This window comes from Callionymus lyra, chromosome 14, assembly GCF_982586985.1.
Source record: "Callionymus lyra chromosome 14, fCalLyr1.hap1.1, whole genome shotgun sequence".
In the NCBI taxonomy this organism is placed as follows: domain Eukaryota; kingdom Metazoa; phylum Chordata; class Actinopteri; order Syngnathiformes; family Callionymidae; genus Callionymus; species Callionymus lyra.
This window is the reverse complement of record NC_141831.1, coordinates 19,090,448-19,108,335: the sequence shown is the minus strand read 5'-3', so window position 1 is coordinate 19,108,335 and position 17,888 is coordinate 19,090,448. Positions and strand designations below refer to the sequence as shown.

The 17,888-nt window shown below is 40.8% G+C and overlaps 1 protein-coding gene across 3 annotated transcripts; it reads left to right on the top strand.

The window, feature by feature from the left end:
* Positions 1–132: 132 nt before the first annotated feature.
* rbm27 (RNA binding motif protein 27) lies at positions 133–16,016 on the top strand. 3 transcript variants are annotated; one of them, XM_087807175.1, is made up of 21 exons: positions 133–384; positions 1,407–1,525; positions 2,303–2,430; positions 3,111–3,190; positions 3,606–3,805; positions 4,068–4,370; positions 5,174–5,401; positions 6,181–6,372; positions 6,744–6,890; positions 6,970–7,117; positions 7,208–7,361; positions 7,432–7,650; positions 9,369–9,494; positions 9,716–9,835; positions 10,625–10,699; positions 10,767–10,952; positions 11,037–11,141; positions 12,724–12,930; positions 13,003–13,086; positions 13,533–13,649; positions 14,595–16,016. In XM_087807175.1, exons 1-21 carry the CDS (start codon positions 326–328, stop codon positions 14,697–14,699), a joined length of 3,102 nt encoding a protein of 1,033 aa, XP_087663301.1. In that variant the 5' UTR covers positions 133–325; the 3' UTR covers positions 14,700–16,016. The 3 variants fall into 3 exon arrangements, with proteins under 3 accessions (XP_087663301.1, XP_087663302.1, XP_087663300.1); XM_087807174.1 differs by having other exon boundaries at positions 134–384; positions 2,303–2,445; XM_087807176.1 differs by lacking the exon at positions 6,181–6,372 and having other exon boundaries at positions 2,303–2,445.
* The last annotated feature ends 1,872 nt before the right edge of the window (positions 16,017–17,888 follow it).

Sequence of the window (17,888 nt, the reverse complement as noted above, 5' to 3'; positions counted from 1 at the left end):
TGTATTAACTATTTGCATTAAAAATCTGAGAAAAATCTGCGCCTTTGTTACATACTATGACATAATCATCAAGTCTACATATTGTGCCCAATCTTTTAATGGAGCCCCGCTACCGATCAAACCGATTTCTTTTTGTCAATAAGTGCATGTCGTCGGCCCCACTGCGTTACGACACTTGGAGTGCCGTTGCCATGCCGTAAAACACTTCGTGCGACCTGCCAGTGAAGCGACCGAAGGCCTTAAAGCTTATAAATTTATAGACGATGAAAGCTGACTTAACGAAACGCACTTTCACCTCCTAGACTGTGTTGAAGTCCTTCTCACGATGATTATAGAGAATGTGGATGCCTTGAAGTCGTGGCTGGCAAAACTCCTGGAGCCAATGTGAGTGTTGAATTAAGATGACATTTAGCACGCTAATGCTAACTAGCCGATGGTCCTCTTTACACGAGTTAGCAAACCACCATGGCCGCTCGTTTGTCTTTCGCCATCATTTCAAACCAAATAGTTGTATATATACAAGACAGATTATGGTCGTTTTTGCGTCTGCACGTTATATTTTGGGGGGCAATTTCGCGATAATAATCTACGTAATTTTCAATGGGTAACTTAAAGTGCTACAGCGACCAGTGCAGCTACACTTTGATAGCCAAACTTGTCATAAGCACTTTCTATTTTTACCCTGGATACGATTTCGCACTTTAAATATATTTTCTCAAGTGTCAGAAAGATCTTTAGTTGCTTCAAAGAATGGCTTGTAGTCGTACTTGTAAATGGGAGCCAGTGGTACTTCAAGAGCTCATTCAAAAATGTTATTTGCATCTTTTGTTTTTAATTTAACAATAAAGTAATACGTTCACGCTGTTGTACACCATTAATAACAGTCAATGCTTCTACATTTCCAAACAAACATGAATATTTTAGTGTCTTCTCTTTCATGGATTAACCAGGTGGTCCATTTCAGCTGTCAGAATTGCAGTGTTTGTTCACCGATTACTGTTGGTTGACGATTAAATTCCTGGAAACTGTTAATATTAAACATTCTTAGGCCAATTGCATGAGTTCTCAATGGATTGAAGTAGCTTCCAAACCCTGTAACTAGTTGTTATAATTGTTGTTGTTAAACAAGTTTAAAAGATGTCGGTCATTATTACAGCATCATAAAACCGATAAAAATATTCTGCAATGTGGAAAATGTCGAGATTTTAATTGTTAAAATGTTGTGCCGGCTTTGATATTAAGCTATTAAATGTAACTTTGCAAAGATGTTATAAATCTGTAAATGATTTGTTCCGTAAAATAAACTCATGCTTTGCCGTTCCTTCGTACGGTCATTCAGCTCACTGATTTAGTCTATTTTTAGATTAATATTTGACTAAATTGACGAATGTTTTATCCTTCAACAGATGTGACGCCGACCCTTCTGCACTCGCTAACTATGTCGTGGCTCTTGTAAAGAAAGACAAATCAGAGAAGGAGCTAAAGGCCCTGTGTGCGGATCAGCTTGACGTCTTTCTACAAAAAGGTAATCTTGTTATTATACCTGGAGGACACGCATTAGATGCTGGTGCTGGTTTCATTTCAACTTGTGAAATGAAGCTTAAAAGAACGTATGCAACTTTGTCAACAATCTTGAATATAAATTATTAATAAATTAAATTTGAATTAGTCAAACAACTTGTAGTATATGAACCATATTTACATAGTAATATACGTATTTGTTGGTATAATTTTGAGGGAATATTAATGATAATAATAATAATAATAATGTAACTCAATCTTAGTTGTGTTCTGCCACTATAATTTTTGGGTTAAATTGTGCTTTTGCATGACTTTGCCAGGCGATATATAATGGGCCGGAGAGTGCTGCATTTTACTGTCCTGACTGTATTTTTGACAATGCCGAAAATTGCATCAAACATCTGAATTTTGTGTCGAGTGTCAGGAAGAGCATTTATATATTTGAATATGTTTTTAAGTCATTTTATGTCAGATTTGTAACATACATTTTATATATATATATTATTTTCCCCCGTCATCCCTTGTTTATAGACTCAAAAGAGACAGGTGGACAAGGAATGTTAAAAATGCATGCATTATGTAACAGGAAAGGGGAAGTCGATTGATGAGGATCATGAATGTGGTGATAGAGTAAAAGAAGATAATAGGACAGATGATCAAGTTAGGTTAAGGTGGGGGAAGCTGTCTTAAGTCCAAGACAGGAAATATCAAATGACCAAGAAAAACATTACTTAGAATTCTTAAGCCAGATCCTTGAACTCAAATATTGCTTCTATTGCAGAGACGGTCGGATTTGTGGACAAACTATTTGAATGTCTGACAACCAAGAACTACTTGGGGAATACTGTTGCCAAGGAGGCTCCTAAAGAGGAGATCAAACCAGCACCCGGAAAAGCTGAAACCCGGGAGGTAGGAAGATTTCAGGTTTGTCTCAATCGCTTGAAAATCTTTTTTCAATATGTAGTCATTGTTTGTGGTGCCCAATTTGAAATTATAAGTGTTGAACTAGCATGTTTGTTGATTATTGTTAGATGACAGATCACTGATATTCTTCAGTGAGGTGCTGTAAATGTTCCTTTCTATAAAACAATGTACTTCATTTTTGGGGATCAATTACCATTTTTTTTATTCTAAAGGTGACTATAGATTTGCTTTTCTTTCCCATTACAGATTCCATGTGGACATGTCTTTACAGTCCCATTTGACTTTAATGAAACGTATTTTTGTTTAACTATAAACAAAGGTCTAACTTGGCATTGAAGCCAAGGAACATCTTACATCGATTCCATCAAGAAAAGGGTGATTGTTAATCTTAAAAACATTTAAAATACATTGTTTGTAAGTAAGTAATGGTTATTTCTAAAGCAGTTACTTTAAAAGTCACATAAGACAAACACAGGAGTCCCAGAAAATCAGGGACAAGCCTGCACAAATAAAAAGGTCTTAAGATGTTTCTTGAAGGAGTCAGTAGATCCATCAAACACAGAGGGAGAGGAAGATCGTTCCAACGTGGTATTAACCACCGAAACAAAAGCATCTTAAGTATAACCGTTTTGTAAATCCCATTTTTTGCTTTTCTTTTCCACCAGGTTGAAGCTCCAGAGGAAGAACGAGAAAACAGACGAAGAAGAAGTCCTTTAAGAAACCGCTCTGACTTTAATGAGTCGAGGTGATTAAATCAAACGACCTTTATTCTATAATTCTGTAATGCATGTTAATCACCTCCATTACTTTGTATTTTACTTTCATTCTATTAGCTTTCAAAATGCTGGAAATGTTATAGACCTAGATATCATCATTATTATTATTATTTTTAACTTATCTTAAGTTAAATTTGTATTGCCAAGGAACGTGTTAAAATGTTAATGGATTACAGTATTATTCAAATAACGTCCTGATTCACAAAAGTTTGGTAACGTTATTATTTAAGTTTCTACAACTTTTATTTTGTTAATTTGGTCAAGTTTACTTGTATAATTGTTTTCCTTTTTTTAATATGGAAACATTTTTAAAAGTACACATCATGTTGTTTGTTTTGTTTCATCTCTTGCAACAACAAAAAACCCATCAACTTATTCTTCCAGGAGTCGGGACGACAGGCGGCGTGACGAACGCAAGCGCCGCGAGTTCGACCGACACGGCAAAAGCGGCAGCGACTCGCACCGGGAGCGCCACGACCGGCGCCGGGGGAGCCCTCGTGGGCGGAGCTACAGTCGGAGCAGGAGCCGGAGTAGGAGCGGCAGCCGGGGAAAGAGCAGGGACCGGGAGCACAGAAGCGTGAGAGGTGAGCACTCGAGTCACAACCCCTTGACGACCATGACAAGTCGGCATCGGGGAGTTAACGTTGACTGGCTGGAACGGAGTTTGGTTTGAGAAGTTACCAGTTAGGAATAATGTGGACAGCTCTGCAAGTTCAGCAGATGGGATTTTACAATGCGTGCTGGAATTGGTCTCATTACCAACAAAGTTAATATAATTCTGAAGACTCTTCCCCCCCGCAGGCAAGTCCTCCTTAATCCTGACAATGTTTTCTTCTTTATCCACAGACTTCAAGTCCAAGTTTGATGTGGAGCGGAAGGACACTGACAACTACAATTCTTCAAACGGACCTGGCCTGCAGCAGCAGATCCAACAGCACCCCTCGCCTCTGCTGCCCCTGTCCGCGGCGCCACACCCATTCTCCTCCTCGTCCTCAACCGGCGTTTCAGCAGCTCCCATCGCTACTCCTGCTCACATCCCTGATGGCACGACAGACAGCTGGTCAGGCTACTACGGCGCACAGAAAGCAGTTAACAAGCAGTTCAGCAATAAGCCTCCTTCTCTGAAGCAGCGCTGCCGGGATTATGACGGTGAGTCTTCCTCCCTTAATCTAAACAAATGCACACTATATATAATATAGTTTGTATACGTCAGCTCCAGCTCTATGATGTCTTGGATTTTACTAATGCTTTCTGCTGGATGATCAGGTTTATGTGCGTAAGATCAGTCCCAATATAACAAAACGGTATTGATATAAATAAATGTACACGTAAAAATGGATAATTTTTCAAGACATCCATACATTTGAGAGTAAAATCAAAATTATCTGTGTAGTGGATTTTTGTGCGTCATCCTTTAATTAGATGTAAAAGTTTTCACGTTAGAAACATAATAACACAGTCGGACGATGACCTAAATCATTCAGTAAAACTTTCACTGCAATACAACTTTATAAATGGAAGACGTAGCTGTTTATTTAACTCCTCACTGTTGACTAATGTGACCTGTGCTAGGTTCCTCTTGACACTTGGTCCGCTGAGATGAAGTCTCCTGTGACGAACAGAGTTGATCACCCACCACTACTCTGGGAACAGTAGATTTAGACATAACTCTCAGTCCCTAAAGTCAACCTGTGCTGCATAACAGCGGAACCACTGGAGACCTGCTTCTCTAATGAGGCTCAATGAGTTTTAATTGGGCCACAAAGGAAAACGCTACCTTTCTTGGTCCAGGTGACTTAGTCCAACGACTTTAGTTTTCTTATCTTCCAATGAGAAGAACATGGAGTAAAACATAAAACATCATCTCGTAAAGCCATTCTGTCCTTTACATTGAATGTCAGAAGACGTCAAGGATGAATTAATTAATTAACATTTTCTTTGTCCCCTCGCAGAAAAAGGCTTCTGCGTCCGTGGCGATCATTGCCTGTTTGATCACGGCAATGATCCTCTTGTAGTCGATGACGTCAATCTCCCCGGCATAATTCCGTTCCCTCCGCCGCCCGTGCTGCCCCCTGCTGGTATGCCCAGGCCAATCATGACAGAGCCGCCTCCACCAATCATGTTACCGCCCATGCCACCTTTCCCACCAGCGCCACCACCAGGAGTCTTCGGTATGGCAGGTGGGTTTCTCACCAACGCTGCTCCTGTTGGTTTTTTACAAGGTCAGAACTCGATTTGTATTAGTTGAGACAATAATTTATTTTCTTGCATATTTCTGTTTTTTTTTTTTAAGATGAACAATTTCAAACGCAGTGAAACATGAGCAGCTACATTTAAATCCCAGATATTGTAACTAGTAAATTTAAGGACAATTGTTTTAGTTCATTAATTTTGATTTCATTTGTAGCGATCAACCAGTTGTAAACCATTACATGAAACTGAAAAACAGGAAAGTAAATTGGAGGAAAAATAAAAATGATGTGCAAAGACTAAAAATAAAACATTGTTTTGGATCAAAGAAAATCCTAGAGAACAAAAATTGATATTTAAAGATAACCAAATTAATATAGAAAAAAGATCTATGTACATTTTCTAGATCAGACATTTATTCTTGACCACAAAATTCAGGAAAATATCTCTTAAAAATGATGAATCACAGTAAACCATTCACAGCTAATGAGGAAGACTTTAGTGGTCACATGACTAATTTCTAATGGAGGAAACGTGTCTTTGTAAGGTTATAGACATACAATGATTTAAGTGTTTCTTTAAGCAACGGACTTTTAAAGCAAGATGTGCTTCCATGTTGTATATCAAAATGTGTGAGATAAACACAAACATTTTACGATCTTTGTCTCTGATGTGTTGTCAAGGTTGACTGTAAAAATGTCCAGGTTTTGTCCCTCTTTTCAAACTTTGCTGTGGTTTCGTCGTCAGCTTGACCTCATGTCTTCCTCAGGACCTCCAATGATAGCAACCTGTGGAATGGAAACTCCCAACCACCACTCCATAATCACTTCTTCTCCTCCCATTGGACCGCCTAGCATCGGGCTACCACCAACACGGCCTCCGCCTCCTCTTCCTCCTCCTCCTACTCTTCCTCCTTCCTCAACGTCTGTGTCACTTCGCCCCCAATATGTCCAGTCTGAATGTAAGCAGCAATGCTTCTCCTGTTCAGACTGTTTGGAGGCTTTTAGTTAGTTAGTCTAGTTTTTTAAAGCCCTTGGTTTTTTTTCTTTGTTTCTCATCTTTTTATTGTCCATCATTTTTGTTTAGAGCATGCCCTTTTTGTTTTGTTAGGGTGTGATTGCTGGGTTTGGTCGGATGGTGGCACTGTTTAGTCATGCGAATTTTTGTGATTTGTGAACTTGTCCTTTCATGATGGAGATCAATGCCTTTCACTTGAATTTTTCATTTGTTTCTTTGTGTATGTAATTGTATCACAAGTCATGTTAAACATTTAGTCTCAATAAGAAGTCTTATGTATTCATGTCTTCTGTGTATGCTTTCTTTAATCTCTAGATAAGTACGACCCTGAAGGCTATAATCCAGAATCACCTGGACTAACTGGAGCAAGTCGCAACCCGTACCGCCAGTTCATTCCTCGAGTTCAAGCCCAGCGCTCGAACCTTATTGGCCTGACCTCCAGCGAGGGGCAGATCTCCAGAGGTAAAGATGGTCGCTTGTCTTTGTATGTTCTGTCTTTAAAAGGTGAAATAGGAGCTTAAGATATGTTTCTGCAACTCAGCTCCCAACATGGGGATCAAGAACGATCCTCCAACCTGTGACCAAGGAAACAATGCGGCCCGGTTCAACGCGGAACAGGACAGCAGGAAAAGAATAGTTACGACGAGTGCGGCGGAAGGGCCGGCAGTGAAAAAACCCTGGATGGACAAGTAAGATTTTACATTTGGATCCAGCTGTACAGTTCATAACTTGCTTTCAGTCGGCTTTACAGTTGTTGTTTTTTTACTTTTCTGTTTCAGACCAAATTTTAACAACCAACATAAAGGTATATTCCCCAAAAGAAATCACTATTTGAATACCAAGCTGGAGGTGCGCAAGATTCCTCGTGAACTCAACAACATCACCAAGCTCAACGAGCATTTCAGCAAGTTTGGCACAATAGTCAACATTCAGGTGCGTATTAAAGTCATTTGGTTTCCCGTGTTCTCTGGAACTCTAAGTACGATCCTTCATTTTGATTTAGGTGGTGTTCGGTGGGGACCCGGAGGCAGCGTTGATCCAGTACACCATGAACGAAGAAGCCAGGCAGGCCATATCCAGCCCAGAAGCGGTGCTCAACAACCGCTTCATTCATGTTTATTGGCATCGGGAAGCTGTCGCCAACCCGCAGCAGCAGGATTCAAATTCTGCCAATCAGATGGGAGGGTCAGCACCTAGTCAGGGACCGCCTCACTTGCACAAGGTTAGTCACCACAAAAGCTGAAAAACACATTGACCCTCAGACGGCACACATTCACCCTCCTGATATAATAATGAAAATAACGCCTGTATGGGCCGACCTGCCATTAAACCACATGTTTCTTTTTTTTGTTAGACTTCTTTTATTTTCTCTTTAATGTTTTGTCTTTTTTTCTGTATTTATTCATTTTTTATTTCAACTACAATTTCCAACACTTCACCGTCAGTTTAATGATGCCAAGCATCTATGCGTCATCTTTAACCTCGAAGCTGCTCTGTTGCCATCCTGAGAATATGATTAAACAGAATCAAGCATTACGACCAGCTCTTATCAACTTCCTCTGCGCATTATCTCTTCCCCTGTTGTATTGCTCTCTGGTCAAATTGAAGGCTTTAAACTCTTACAAAACCAAAGCTTTTTCATATTTTACCAAAGATAAGCCACTTCACTGTTTGACTTTCTGAAAATTTTGATAAATACTTTCAAATCTAGAAGGAAGGATCGTTCTAAGAACTCCAGCAACTAAATGACATAACGTCTCTTTATCCGTCAGATCTTTCTGAGAGAAAAAAAAAATGTCTGAAGCTGCAAATTTGAAGCTGCTTTATCACCTTTTATTTGGTGCAGTGTTGGTGTATATCTAGCCACATATGTTGATTAAGCGCGTTGGTGCGGAAAATCATGAAGCTCTGCCTACCAACTTGACAAAAGAGTCAAATATTCACACAGACTCAAAATCACTAGGGCTGTGTATTGGCAAGAATCTGGGGATACGATATGCATCACGATACAGGGGCAACAATGCATTATATTGCGTTACTGTAGGAACAAGGATGTATTTGTAGTATTGCCCGAGAACTTACCAAGTTGTAACTGCTTTCATTTGTTTTGAAACCAAACTATGCCTAAATAGGCATGTTCTCTCTTTGTAACATATTCTGGAGCTGCTGAACTGTGAATTTCTCTAAGGAGATGAATAAAGTATCTATCTATCTATTAGCTCCAAAAGCTGCTGGAGTCAACGGTATCCTCTCGTCCTTAGTCAATGCCCAGATCTTGCAGGATTTTATTTTTCATTCAGCTGCAGGGGACTGATGGAAAATATTAAAACTTTTTATATATATATATATATATATATATATATATATATATATATATATATATTCGGTACAGTGCTTTCCAATAACATTAACAGTATTATTATACATATTTTCAAAAAATTAGTATTTTCTCTGTTTAGAATATATACATTATTATGCAAGTTTAAATCTTAATTTATACGTGTGGTAATTTGGTTGCAGTCAAATTTAAACTTGCCATCATGAACAGATTTTTAACATCCAAATAAAAGCTAGTCACTTCGTTTCAATCTTCCGGAAGAGAGGTTGTCAAAATCTTTCAACATTCAAGGTCGCATTCCAAAGCATATCTACCAAAATGCTTACACCTGATTTCTGTCAGTAACAGGAGGCATCAGTCTGTTTGTTAAAAAATATTATTCTCATTCATTTAGACCCGATCTATCTTCATAATCTCAAATCAAATTCCTTTCCTTCAACATCCATGCAACTCTCTATTTTTGACTTTCACATGCTTGTGCTCTAGAACCATTTGTAGCTGAATCAGCCTTCGTTAGATTCTATTGCAGAAACATGATCGTACAATGGTTTCTGCGAACACATTTGCCAATGGTTTTGTTTTGTTTTTCTGTTCATTTCAAGGGCATCAAGCAGCACAACCCAGCCGTCTATGTGCTTAACAACACTGTACCCAAGCACCGTCCGCCGGGAGCAGCCGGGCCTCCAGCGCCGAGCAAAGCAGACAACCCAAACACAGACGCTGTCACTGTAAGTCCTTAGCTCTGTGCATGCGCTCAGCTGAGGGAATTTTAGAAGTCCCAGAGCTTCTTGTCGTGAACTAGCGTTTGACTAGAAAACTAGAAATGGCTTTTTTTAATTACCTTTGTCAAGATTATTCTGCCTGTATGTAAAGTAGGCTTTTGCTTTTGTCCGTCCAAAGTTTTTCTCAATGACCTAAATGTGCGTCTGTCTCTTCCTCTTGCACTTAGGTGGCAGCCGCGATGACAAACACCCAGAAGAGCTTCACTGGAGCGCTCAAGTCGTCCTCGAAGAGCCTTGGGAAAACGGGGAAAGCACTCGAAGCTCAGGAAGTCCTCAAGAAGAAGCAGGCATGTTTTTTTAAATATATTCTCTGATTAAATCAGCAATGTAAAGAATTGCTCAGTGGGAACATGAGGTGAATCCATCAGTCTTTTCTAGTGAAGAAAACAACTTCTTTCTATGCTGTTAAATCATCAAATAGGCCAAGTTAAGATGCAGGAATAAACGGTTAAGGAAGCAAAAGAGTAACTTGGTTTATGTATTTTAATTTTTTCTCTTAACTGAAGAAACATTTTTCATCGTAACTTCAGTCTTTAGAAAATGTTTCTCAGCATCTGTTGCCCCCCATGTGACACCACATTCAGATTTTTCTGCCTCAGAATTTGAGAAAAACATGGTTTGAAAATACTCATTATTAATAAAAACTTTTGTATTTATTCACATATTATATAGTGGCTTTGGTGTCTGTCTTAGAATTACTCTGTGCCAAAAGTGCAGTTACCTAAACGAGTTCTATAAGTATGTGCAATCTCTTTATATTAAACTTTAAGTTATTTTAACGTTTGAAATATGTGGACAAACCAAATATTTAACTTAATTGTTGTAATTGAATGTATCTTTATTTTAACTATTAAAGGGGAATATCTCCTAATAACAATCGCAGACTTGGACCAAAATTTGAGCCCTGAGGAACACCTTAATGACTTTAAATGTAAGACGGCTCACATAATTAGAATTGGTAACAGGTGAGAAACCTTTCTTTTAACAACTTGAAGGTTTGTCATGTTGACTCTTACCGATTGTCCCGTCTCAACCATTTCCATGCACATCGTTAATTTGAGTCTCTTTGACCACAGGAGGCGTTAAAACTCCAGCAGGACATGAGGAAGAAGAAGCAGGAAATGCTAAAAACGCAAATGGAGTGCCAGAAGGTAAGACGATCTTTTCGAAAATCTCACCCAGACTTTGATATTAACACGTTCCTTATGTTCTCGAAAGGCTCTTATAAACCGTCTGGAGAAGAACCGAGGGATGAAACCCGAGGAGAGGGCCAACGTTATGAAGACATTAAAGGAGCTGACGGAGAAAATAGCTCAGCTGCAGAACGAAATGAACCCGGCTTCTCAGGTGACCACTGGCAAGCCCAACAACAATAACGACAACCAGCCCAAGACAAAAACTGATGTGTGTATGAGGATCATGTTGAATCGACTTGTTGTGCTCCGTCTTCATTGGGTTTTTCTTTTGGTTTCTCCTGCATTCCATCAGGCACAAAAGGAACTTCTGGATGCTGAGCTGGACATTTACAAGAGAATGACTTCTGGTGAAGACACGACTGACCTGAAGAGGAAACTTGGGCTGCTACAAGTGGAGGTAAAAAATAAATCTGGTCTACAATGACGCTTCAGAAAGTCTGGCGAATAAATCAAGAATTTCATGGATCAGATATATCTTAAAAAATAAATTAAAAGGTTAGTTCACCCAAAACTCAAACTTCACTCCTTTTCTGCTCGCCCTCATGTTAACTAAGGATTGGGATTATTTCAGAGTAATCTGTTTCTTTTTAGAGTTGTAGACAAAAATGTATATTAATTAAAAAAACCTCCAAATGCCTCCGTGGTGCTCGTCTGTAACGTCCATCTTGTAATGAAGCCTCGACATGACAAATTGTTCAGTAAAACTTAAATAAGTCTAAATGCACCCAGCTGTAATCATTATATCCGGTTAGATAAATACCAAGTGGTCCGATCTACGTATCTTCCCAGGAGAACTTTGATGACTGGCCTCCAAGGCCAGACTGGGGGAGACCAGACTAACTTTGTTTAGGAACAGGCTGAACATTTTTGCACAGACCTTGAGCTTTTCACTCACTATTTTTTGTCTTTGGTTTGTTTTAGATTTAACCTTTTTTTCATGTCTGTTTAAACTGCATGAATCTGGCTAGCTTAACAAATAAATAAATAATAAAAATGGGGGGGTCTAGAGTTCCATGCGGTTAACGACCCCAAACCTCGGAAGAACAAAAAAAAGCTGTTAAAATAGTTAATCCCCTTTAACTGTTCATAGATGCTACTTGTTGGAGTCTACTGACTCCTTTAAAAAACATCTTAAGATGCTTTTATTTGTTCAGGCTTTTCCTTGATTTTCTGGAGCTCCTGTTGTGTTATCTGTTTTATCTTGACCTTTAAAGTATATACTTTATTGAATATTGTTCTGATTGTTTAAGCGCTTTGTGACCCTGGTCTGGAAAAGCGCTATACAAATAAAAAAATACTTACTTAGTTTAATAATTGTCTTTTTTATTGTCAGGTAAAAAGTAGTCAATTATGTTTTTAATGTCACAAAGAAAGAACATCTTAAAGTCATGTTTTTCACTGTCATTTAAAAAAAAGAGAGATGGCACTAGAAGGTGTAGGTGTCACCAGGTCATCCAAAGCTAGGACATGTTCTTGTTAGCAACACCCTGGCTAGCATGCCCCCCCCTCACTTCATCCCGCTGGGTCTAAAATTAGCGTGTACTTAAGAATCCGCCAGAACCGGGCTGTGCACGTTAAAGCGCAGCCACTTAAGGAAGCCCAGAGGAGCTGTTGCTAACCAAGTAAAATCAGACACCGTCTTACACTGATGGAGCCTTGTCTCATTAAAGTTTGAACCGAGCTTGTGAGAAAATCAGAGTCTGAGGAGTAACTGAGAGCGAGGGACCCGTGGATGGAAGAAGGAGAAGCGTTTGAAATATGGAGGAGTCGACTAGGACTATAAAGGCCGCATTGTTTTTTTTTTTACGCCAGATGCTCCTCTTCCCTCAAGAATGTGTTATTAATCGTTTGTTTCCTTCACATGTTGCGTCATCGACGTCTGTCTCTAATGATTCTTTGAACGCCGCCAGGTGGCGTCCATTGCTTTAGCACCGACTGTCGCTCAACATCTCAACATCTCGATCTCTCTGCTCTTCTAGGCGACGCGCTTGGGGATCATTCGACCTCCGCTGGGTCGGGGTCGCGGCCGGGGGAAGATGCTGCAGGAGCCCGGCGCCGGACGAGGCCGGGGGCGAAGCGGCGAGCGGGCGGGTCGAGGCGGCATGGTCGTGGACCACAGGCCGCGAGCCCTCGCCATCGTGGGGGTCATGGAGGAGGAGAGGGAGGAGCTGCTGCCGCACTTCGTGGTAAGTCGACATCAATATCTATAGAAGATGAAATCTGAAGTGACTCACGACTCGCATCTGTTTTCTTTGAAGAAATTCGGAGAGATCGAGGAGCTCCGCAACCAGGACGCCAACACGGTCATCATGACTTTCAAGACGCGGAGTGAAGCAGAGAAGGCGAGTAGCACCTTTAACTCAGTCACACCGCGGTTAAAACTACAAATGCAACAATAGTAACCACTTCAGCTGTTGCAGTACATTGTGAGACAATAGTCTGAGGTGCTTTAACAATGTCTTTGTAATGCTAGTTATACATGGAGGTAAGGTCAGGTAAAACTTTATTGATCCCTCAGGAGGTCTCCTTCGGGAAATTGTTTTTTTCCAATAGCCAGCAATTTTTCATAAACAATAAAAAATAAAATAAGAAGAAGAACATAAAGAGAAGAACAACAAGTATGAGTTCTGGATCCTTGAGTTTGCAACGCAACACACTGACTGGTTTAGTTTTAGCTTTTTTTTCGTTACCGTAGCCACTAGACCAACAGTCGTGTCCGACTCAATCCAGTGCTGGCCGTTGCCTAGCATTAGCTTTTTGCGGACTAATGTCTCTTTGGCGGCTCCAGGCGGCGAACAAAGGAGCCAAGTTCAAAGGTCGGAGGCTGGAGATCTTCTGGTACAAGCCCATGACGCCCTCCGTCACCGCCGAGCCGGACGAGGAAGAGTCTAAAGACGAGGACAAGGTGAACACGGGAGTTCAATCTCATTCTTTAGCCGAAAGTTTGGCTCATTTTTTTTGTGCATGCATAATTCCTACGTTTTCCACGGCGGCTCCCAGAAGGAAATTAGGGCACACGCTTCTGAGTACTAAGAGCCTCTTGCTGCTCTCTGAGTGAAAACACATTACAGTCTGGTGACGTCTTCTGCTCCGCCTCAGTTCTGTCTCTGGTTTATCACATGGAATAACACTAGAATACAGCAGATTAAATCGTAAAGTCTAACAGACTTGATTGTGGTCGTTGAACATAGGAGAGTAAGTAAGTAAGTCATTTTTATTTGTATAGCACTTTTCCAGACCAGGGTCACAAAGCGCTTAAACGATAAAAACAATATTCAATAAAGTATATACTTTAAAGATCAAGATAAAACTGATAACACAACAGGAGTTCCAGAAAATCAAGGAAAAGCCTGAACAAATAAAAACGTCTTAAGATGTTTCTTGAAGGAGTCAGTAGATCCATCAAACACAGAGGGAGAGGAAAAGCTTAGGAGCAACAGTCTGAAAGGATTTCTCTCCTCTGGTCCTGAACCGTGTTCGTGGAACCATCAGTAGATTCTGATCCACAGACCTCAGAGCCCGAGCTGGGGTGTAAGGCTGGATCAGATCACTGATGTAAGAAGGAGTCTGACTATGAATAGATCTGAAAGTAAGAACCAGAATTTTAAAGTTGATCCTGAAAGAAACTGGCAGTCAGTGAAGAGATTTAAGGATCGGAGAAATGTGAGTTCTTCTACTAGAGCGGGTCAGAATTCTCGCTGCAGAGTGTGTAACGGTTTTAAGGGCGTGAGGAACCAAGAAGTCGTCTCTGGCTTATCTTCCTCTAAACCTACTTCTTCACGTCAAACTTCTAACTGGAATCTTTCTAGATGAACTAATGCTGTGTTTTTGTTTCCTTCCACCCGAACAGAAGGAAGGCAGCGTTCTGCAGCCCGGCGAGGAAGACGAGGAGGAAGAGGAGGAGGACGACGAGGACGAAGACGACGAGTACAAAAACCGCTTCTGGAGACGATGAAGGCGTCTCACTCGGTTCTTCGACCTCCGCGCGAAAACTTTAGTTTTTCTTTTCCAGTATTTCCAAGAAGTAATTTTTAGATTCTCCGATGGTTCCGGCGTCGCAGCCGAGGACGAGGGTCCCGCGGTCCCCGTCGCCCTCGATTCGATTATTTAAGAAGAAATCTCACTTTTGCTGAGAGGGATAATTAAGTTGTTCTTAGACTGAGAAGTGTGCTTACGAGATGATTCGTGTCAGTAATGCACAACGTTTGTGTCTACTGTGAATAGGTATTTTTATACAAACTGTATTTAAACTTTCTCTCACCAGTCTTTTTTCACGAAAAAGAATCTTGTCCTCAGTTCAGGGACGGGCCATTCCATCGATCTCGCGTTCTCTTGTGCGACCGGCGCCTTTCCAACCAAAAAAAAAAAAAATATCCAAAAACCCGTTTCTTCACCCGCTGGTCTTCGTCTTCTCGAACCAGCAGCATCTGGACTCCAGTGCAACACAATCCCTCGGACTCGTTTACAATTGTTGTTCCAAACCTAGTCTCGCGCGCCCTGGTCCCCCAAGAGAGCCGACATCAAACCATCCAATCCTGACGCTTAGACAGGTGTTTGAATGTAACAGTTGATTTTAATATATATATCTATAAATATATATATATTTCTTTGCCTTACACCGTCAGCGGATCGCTGAGTTTTTACAGGATTTGTGATTTACTTTTTGTAAATTTTTGTAAATGCTAGAAAGAACCTTACTTTGTTTTTTTTTGTCTTTTTTTTTTTAATCTACAATTTGGCAGTTTGATCATTTCGACTAAAGTCACTCAAATAAGTTTTGATCAATTGCATTGAATTTTCCAAAACGCTAACAACGGCTTCTTCACCGGCTCCGTTCAACCTTCACCTCGGAGTCAAATCACATGGTTCTCACCAGCTTCATCCTGGCAAGCACTCGCGTGCCTCTCAAATCCTTTCTTTTCTTTTTTTTTTTAAACGTGTGTATACTCTCTTCTTTACGCTACTATCACACAAGCTTGTAAAAAAAAACAACATGTAAGATGTTTAAGGAATAATAGTTTTGGATTTGTTACTGTTTATATTTGCAGGATGTTGATGTATTTTGTTTGTAAGAAAAAAAAAGATTTCTAATTTACTAGCATGTTTGACAATAAAGATGCAGGAATGGGGGTGCTTGGAAATTGAAAAAAAAAAAAAAAGAGAATTGGATTATGAGACAAAAACATAAAGCAAATGATGAGAAAATTGTATATTGGCAAGTGAAAAAAAAAATAATGAAGTCAAGCGAAAGCATTCCACTATTACAACCCTACATACTTGTGTGGACTCCTTTATTCTGCCGTTATTTACCATCAACAATTCACATTTGGCATTTTGCAGCCGTTTTGTGCTAGTTTTGTTCTGATGAAGCTTCATGAAGCAGTGTCATTATTTTCAGAGTCCACTAGATGGCGCTCTCTGTTTCACGAAGCCCATCACTACAGTATCGACTATCGTGTTTATTTTACACAATCATTGTTAGCAGCCACTAGCTATTTTAGCAACTTGACAAACAACTTTGTTAGTAACCAGTGACCTGGTTACTCAATAACTATAAAGACAATACATTTTTCAAGAAGGCGATATAGATCCTTAAAAGTATTTCAATAATTATCTTGTATTTGTGCAACTCGATAGGGATGCTAACAGTTAGCACCGAAATAAGCTTTGTTTCATGACGACTGTCTTGTTTTTTTTCTTTGTGAAACTTGGCATGGTAGTTGTAAATGATAACTGTTTTAATACAAGAAACCAGTTTTAAACAGCATTTTAAGTCGAGCGACGCCAGTGGACTAAAGTGGTAGTGTTTAGCCCGACGGGACACCACATTTCCCATGAGCACCCGCTAAACGTCGCAAAAGTAGCCATGTCCCGGTTTGCAGCAGTTGGACGAATTTTCTGTTTCCAGACTTCCATTGACCCAGAAGACATCACAAGACTGGTAAGAACCTGTTTCCAGGATCTCCAGTTCTATGTTACAACACAGGCTAGTACAACTACCTGGCGGCGCCTGGAGGTAGGGATAATGGCGGGCTACACAATTTCTCCACTGGCTTTCAGCATGGCTATGGAACTCATTATTCGAGCATCTCGATGGGTGGTCGGAGGAGAACGTCTGAAAAGTGGGCTGCGGCTTCCTCCAATCAGGGCGTATATGGATGACATGACGACAGTAACAACAACAAAGGCATGAACAAGGTGCCTGCTGGACAAACTCCAGACAAACATCAGATAGGCACGCAGTAAGTCCCGCAGCATCTACTTGATCAAGGGCCAACTGTCCAATGGGAGGTTCCAAATCAATGATGAGCCAACGACACCAGAGAAGTCCATCAAAAGCCTTGGACGCTGGTATGACGCAAATCTCAAAGATACCAACCAAGTGAAGCAACTCAAGCAGGACAAACCGTCTGTGGCCTCAAGCAAATCAACAACACTGCTCTCCCAGGCCAGTTGAAACTATCGTGTTTTCAGTTTGGGCTGCTGCCTCGTCTCGTGTGCCCTATATCCATGTACAAGGTCACCCTTTCTCATGTAAAGCAGTTGGAACAATTGGTGAATGTGCAAGTGAGGAAATGGCCGGGACTACCCAAATATCTCTGCACCAAAGGCCTGTATGGTAATGGTGCTCACTCGCTGCTAAATTCAAGCCTGGTGAAGGAGTACAAATGTGCTAAAACAATGCTTGAGATGACCCTCACAGAATCCCGGGATCCCTTTGTCAGAGGTGCTACTCCCACCCTAGCAACAGGGGAGGAAATGGAGGCCTTTTACACCAGTGGCACAGGCGAAAGCGGCGCAAAGACACCAAGACATAGTGGGGAAAGTCCAACAAGGAAGACAGGGCCTAACAACACCCACATGGCAGAAGGGAACTCCATCCGAACGCCACCAGAAAGAAGCAGCCAGATGAGCCACTGCAGTCTCTCAAGCCAAGTAAGACCGCTGGATGAAATGGGAAGGTGTGGAGAGGAGGAAAATCACCTGGAGCAAACTGGAGCATGGAGGCCAATAGGATGCGTTTCATATGATACCCTACCCTCTCCAACTAACTTACATCTCTGGTTTGGGGGGGACCCAGCCTGTCCCCAGTGTGCTGCACCACCAACCATAAAAACACATCCTGGTGGGTTGCAAAACTAGC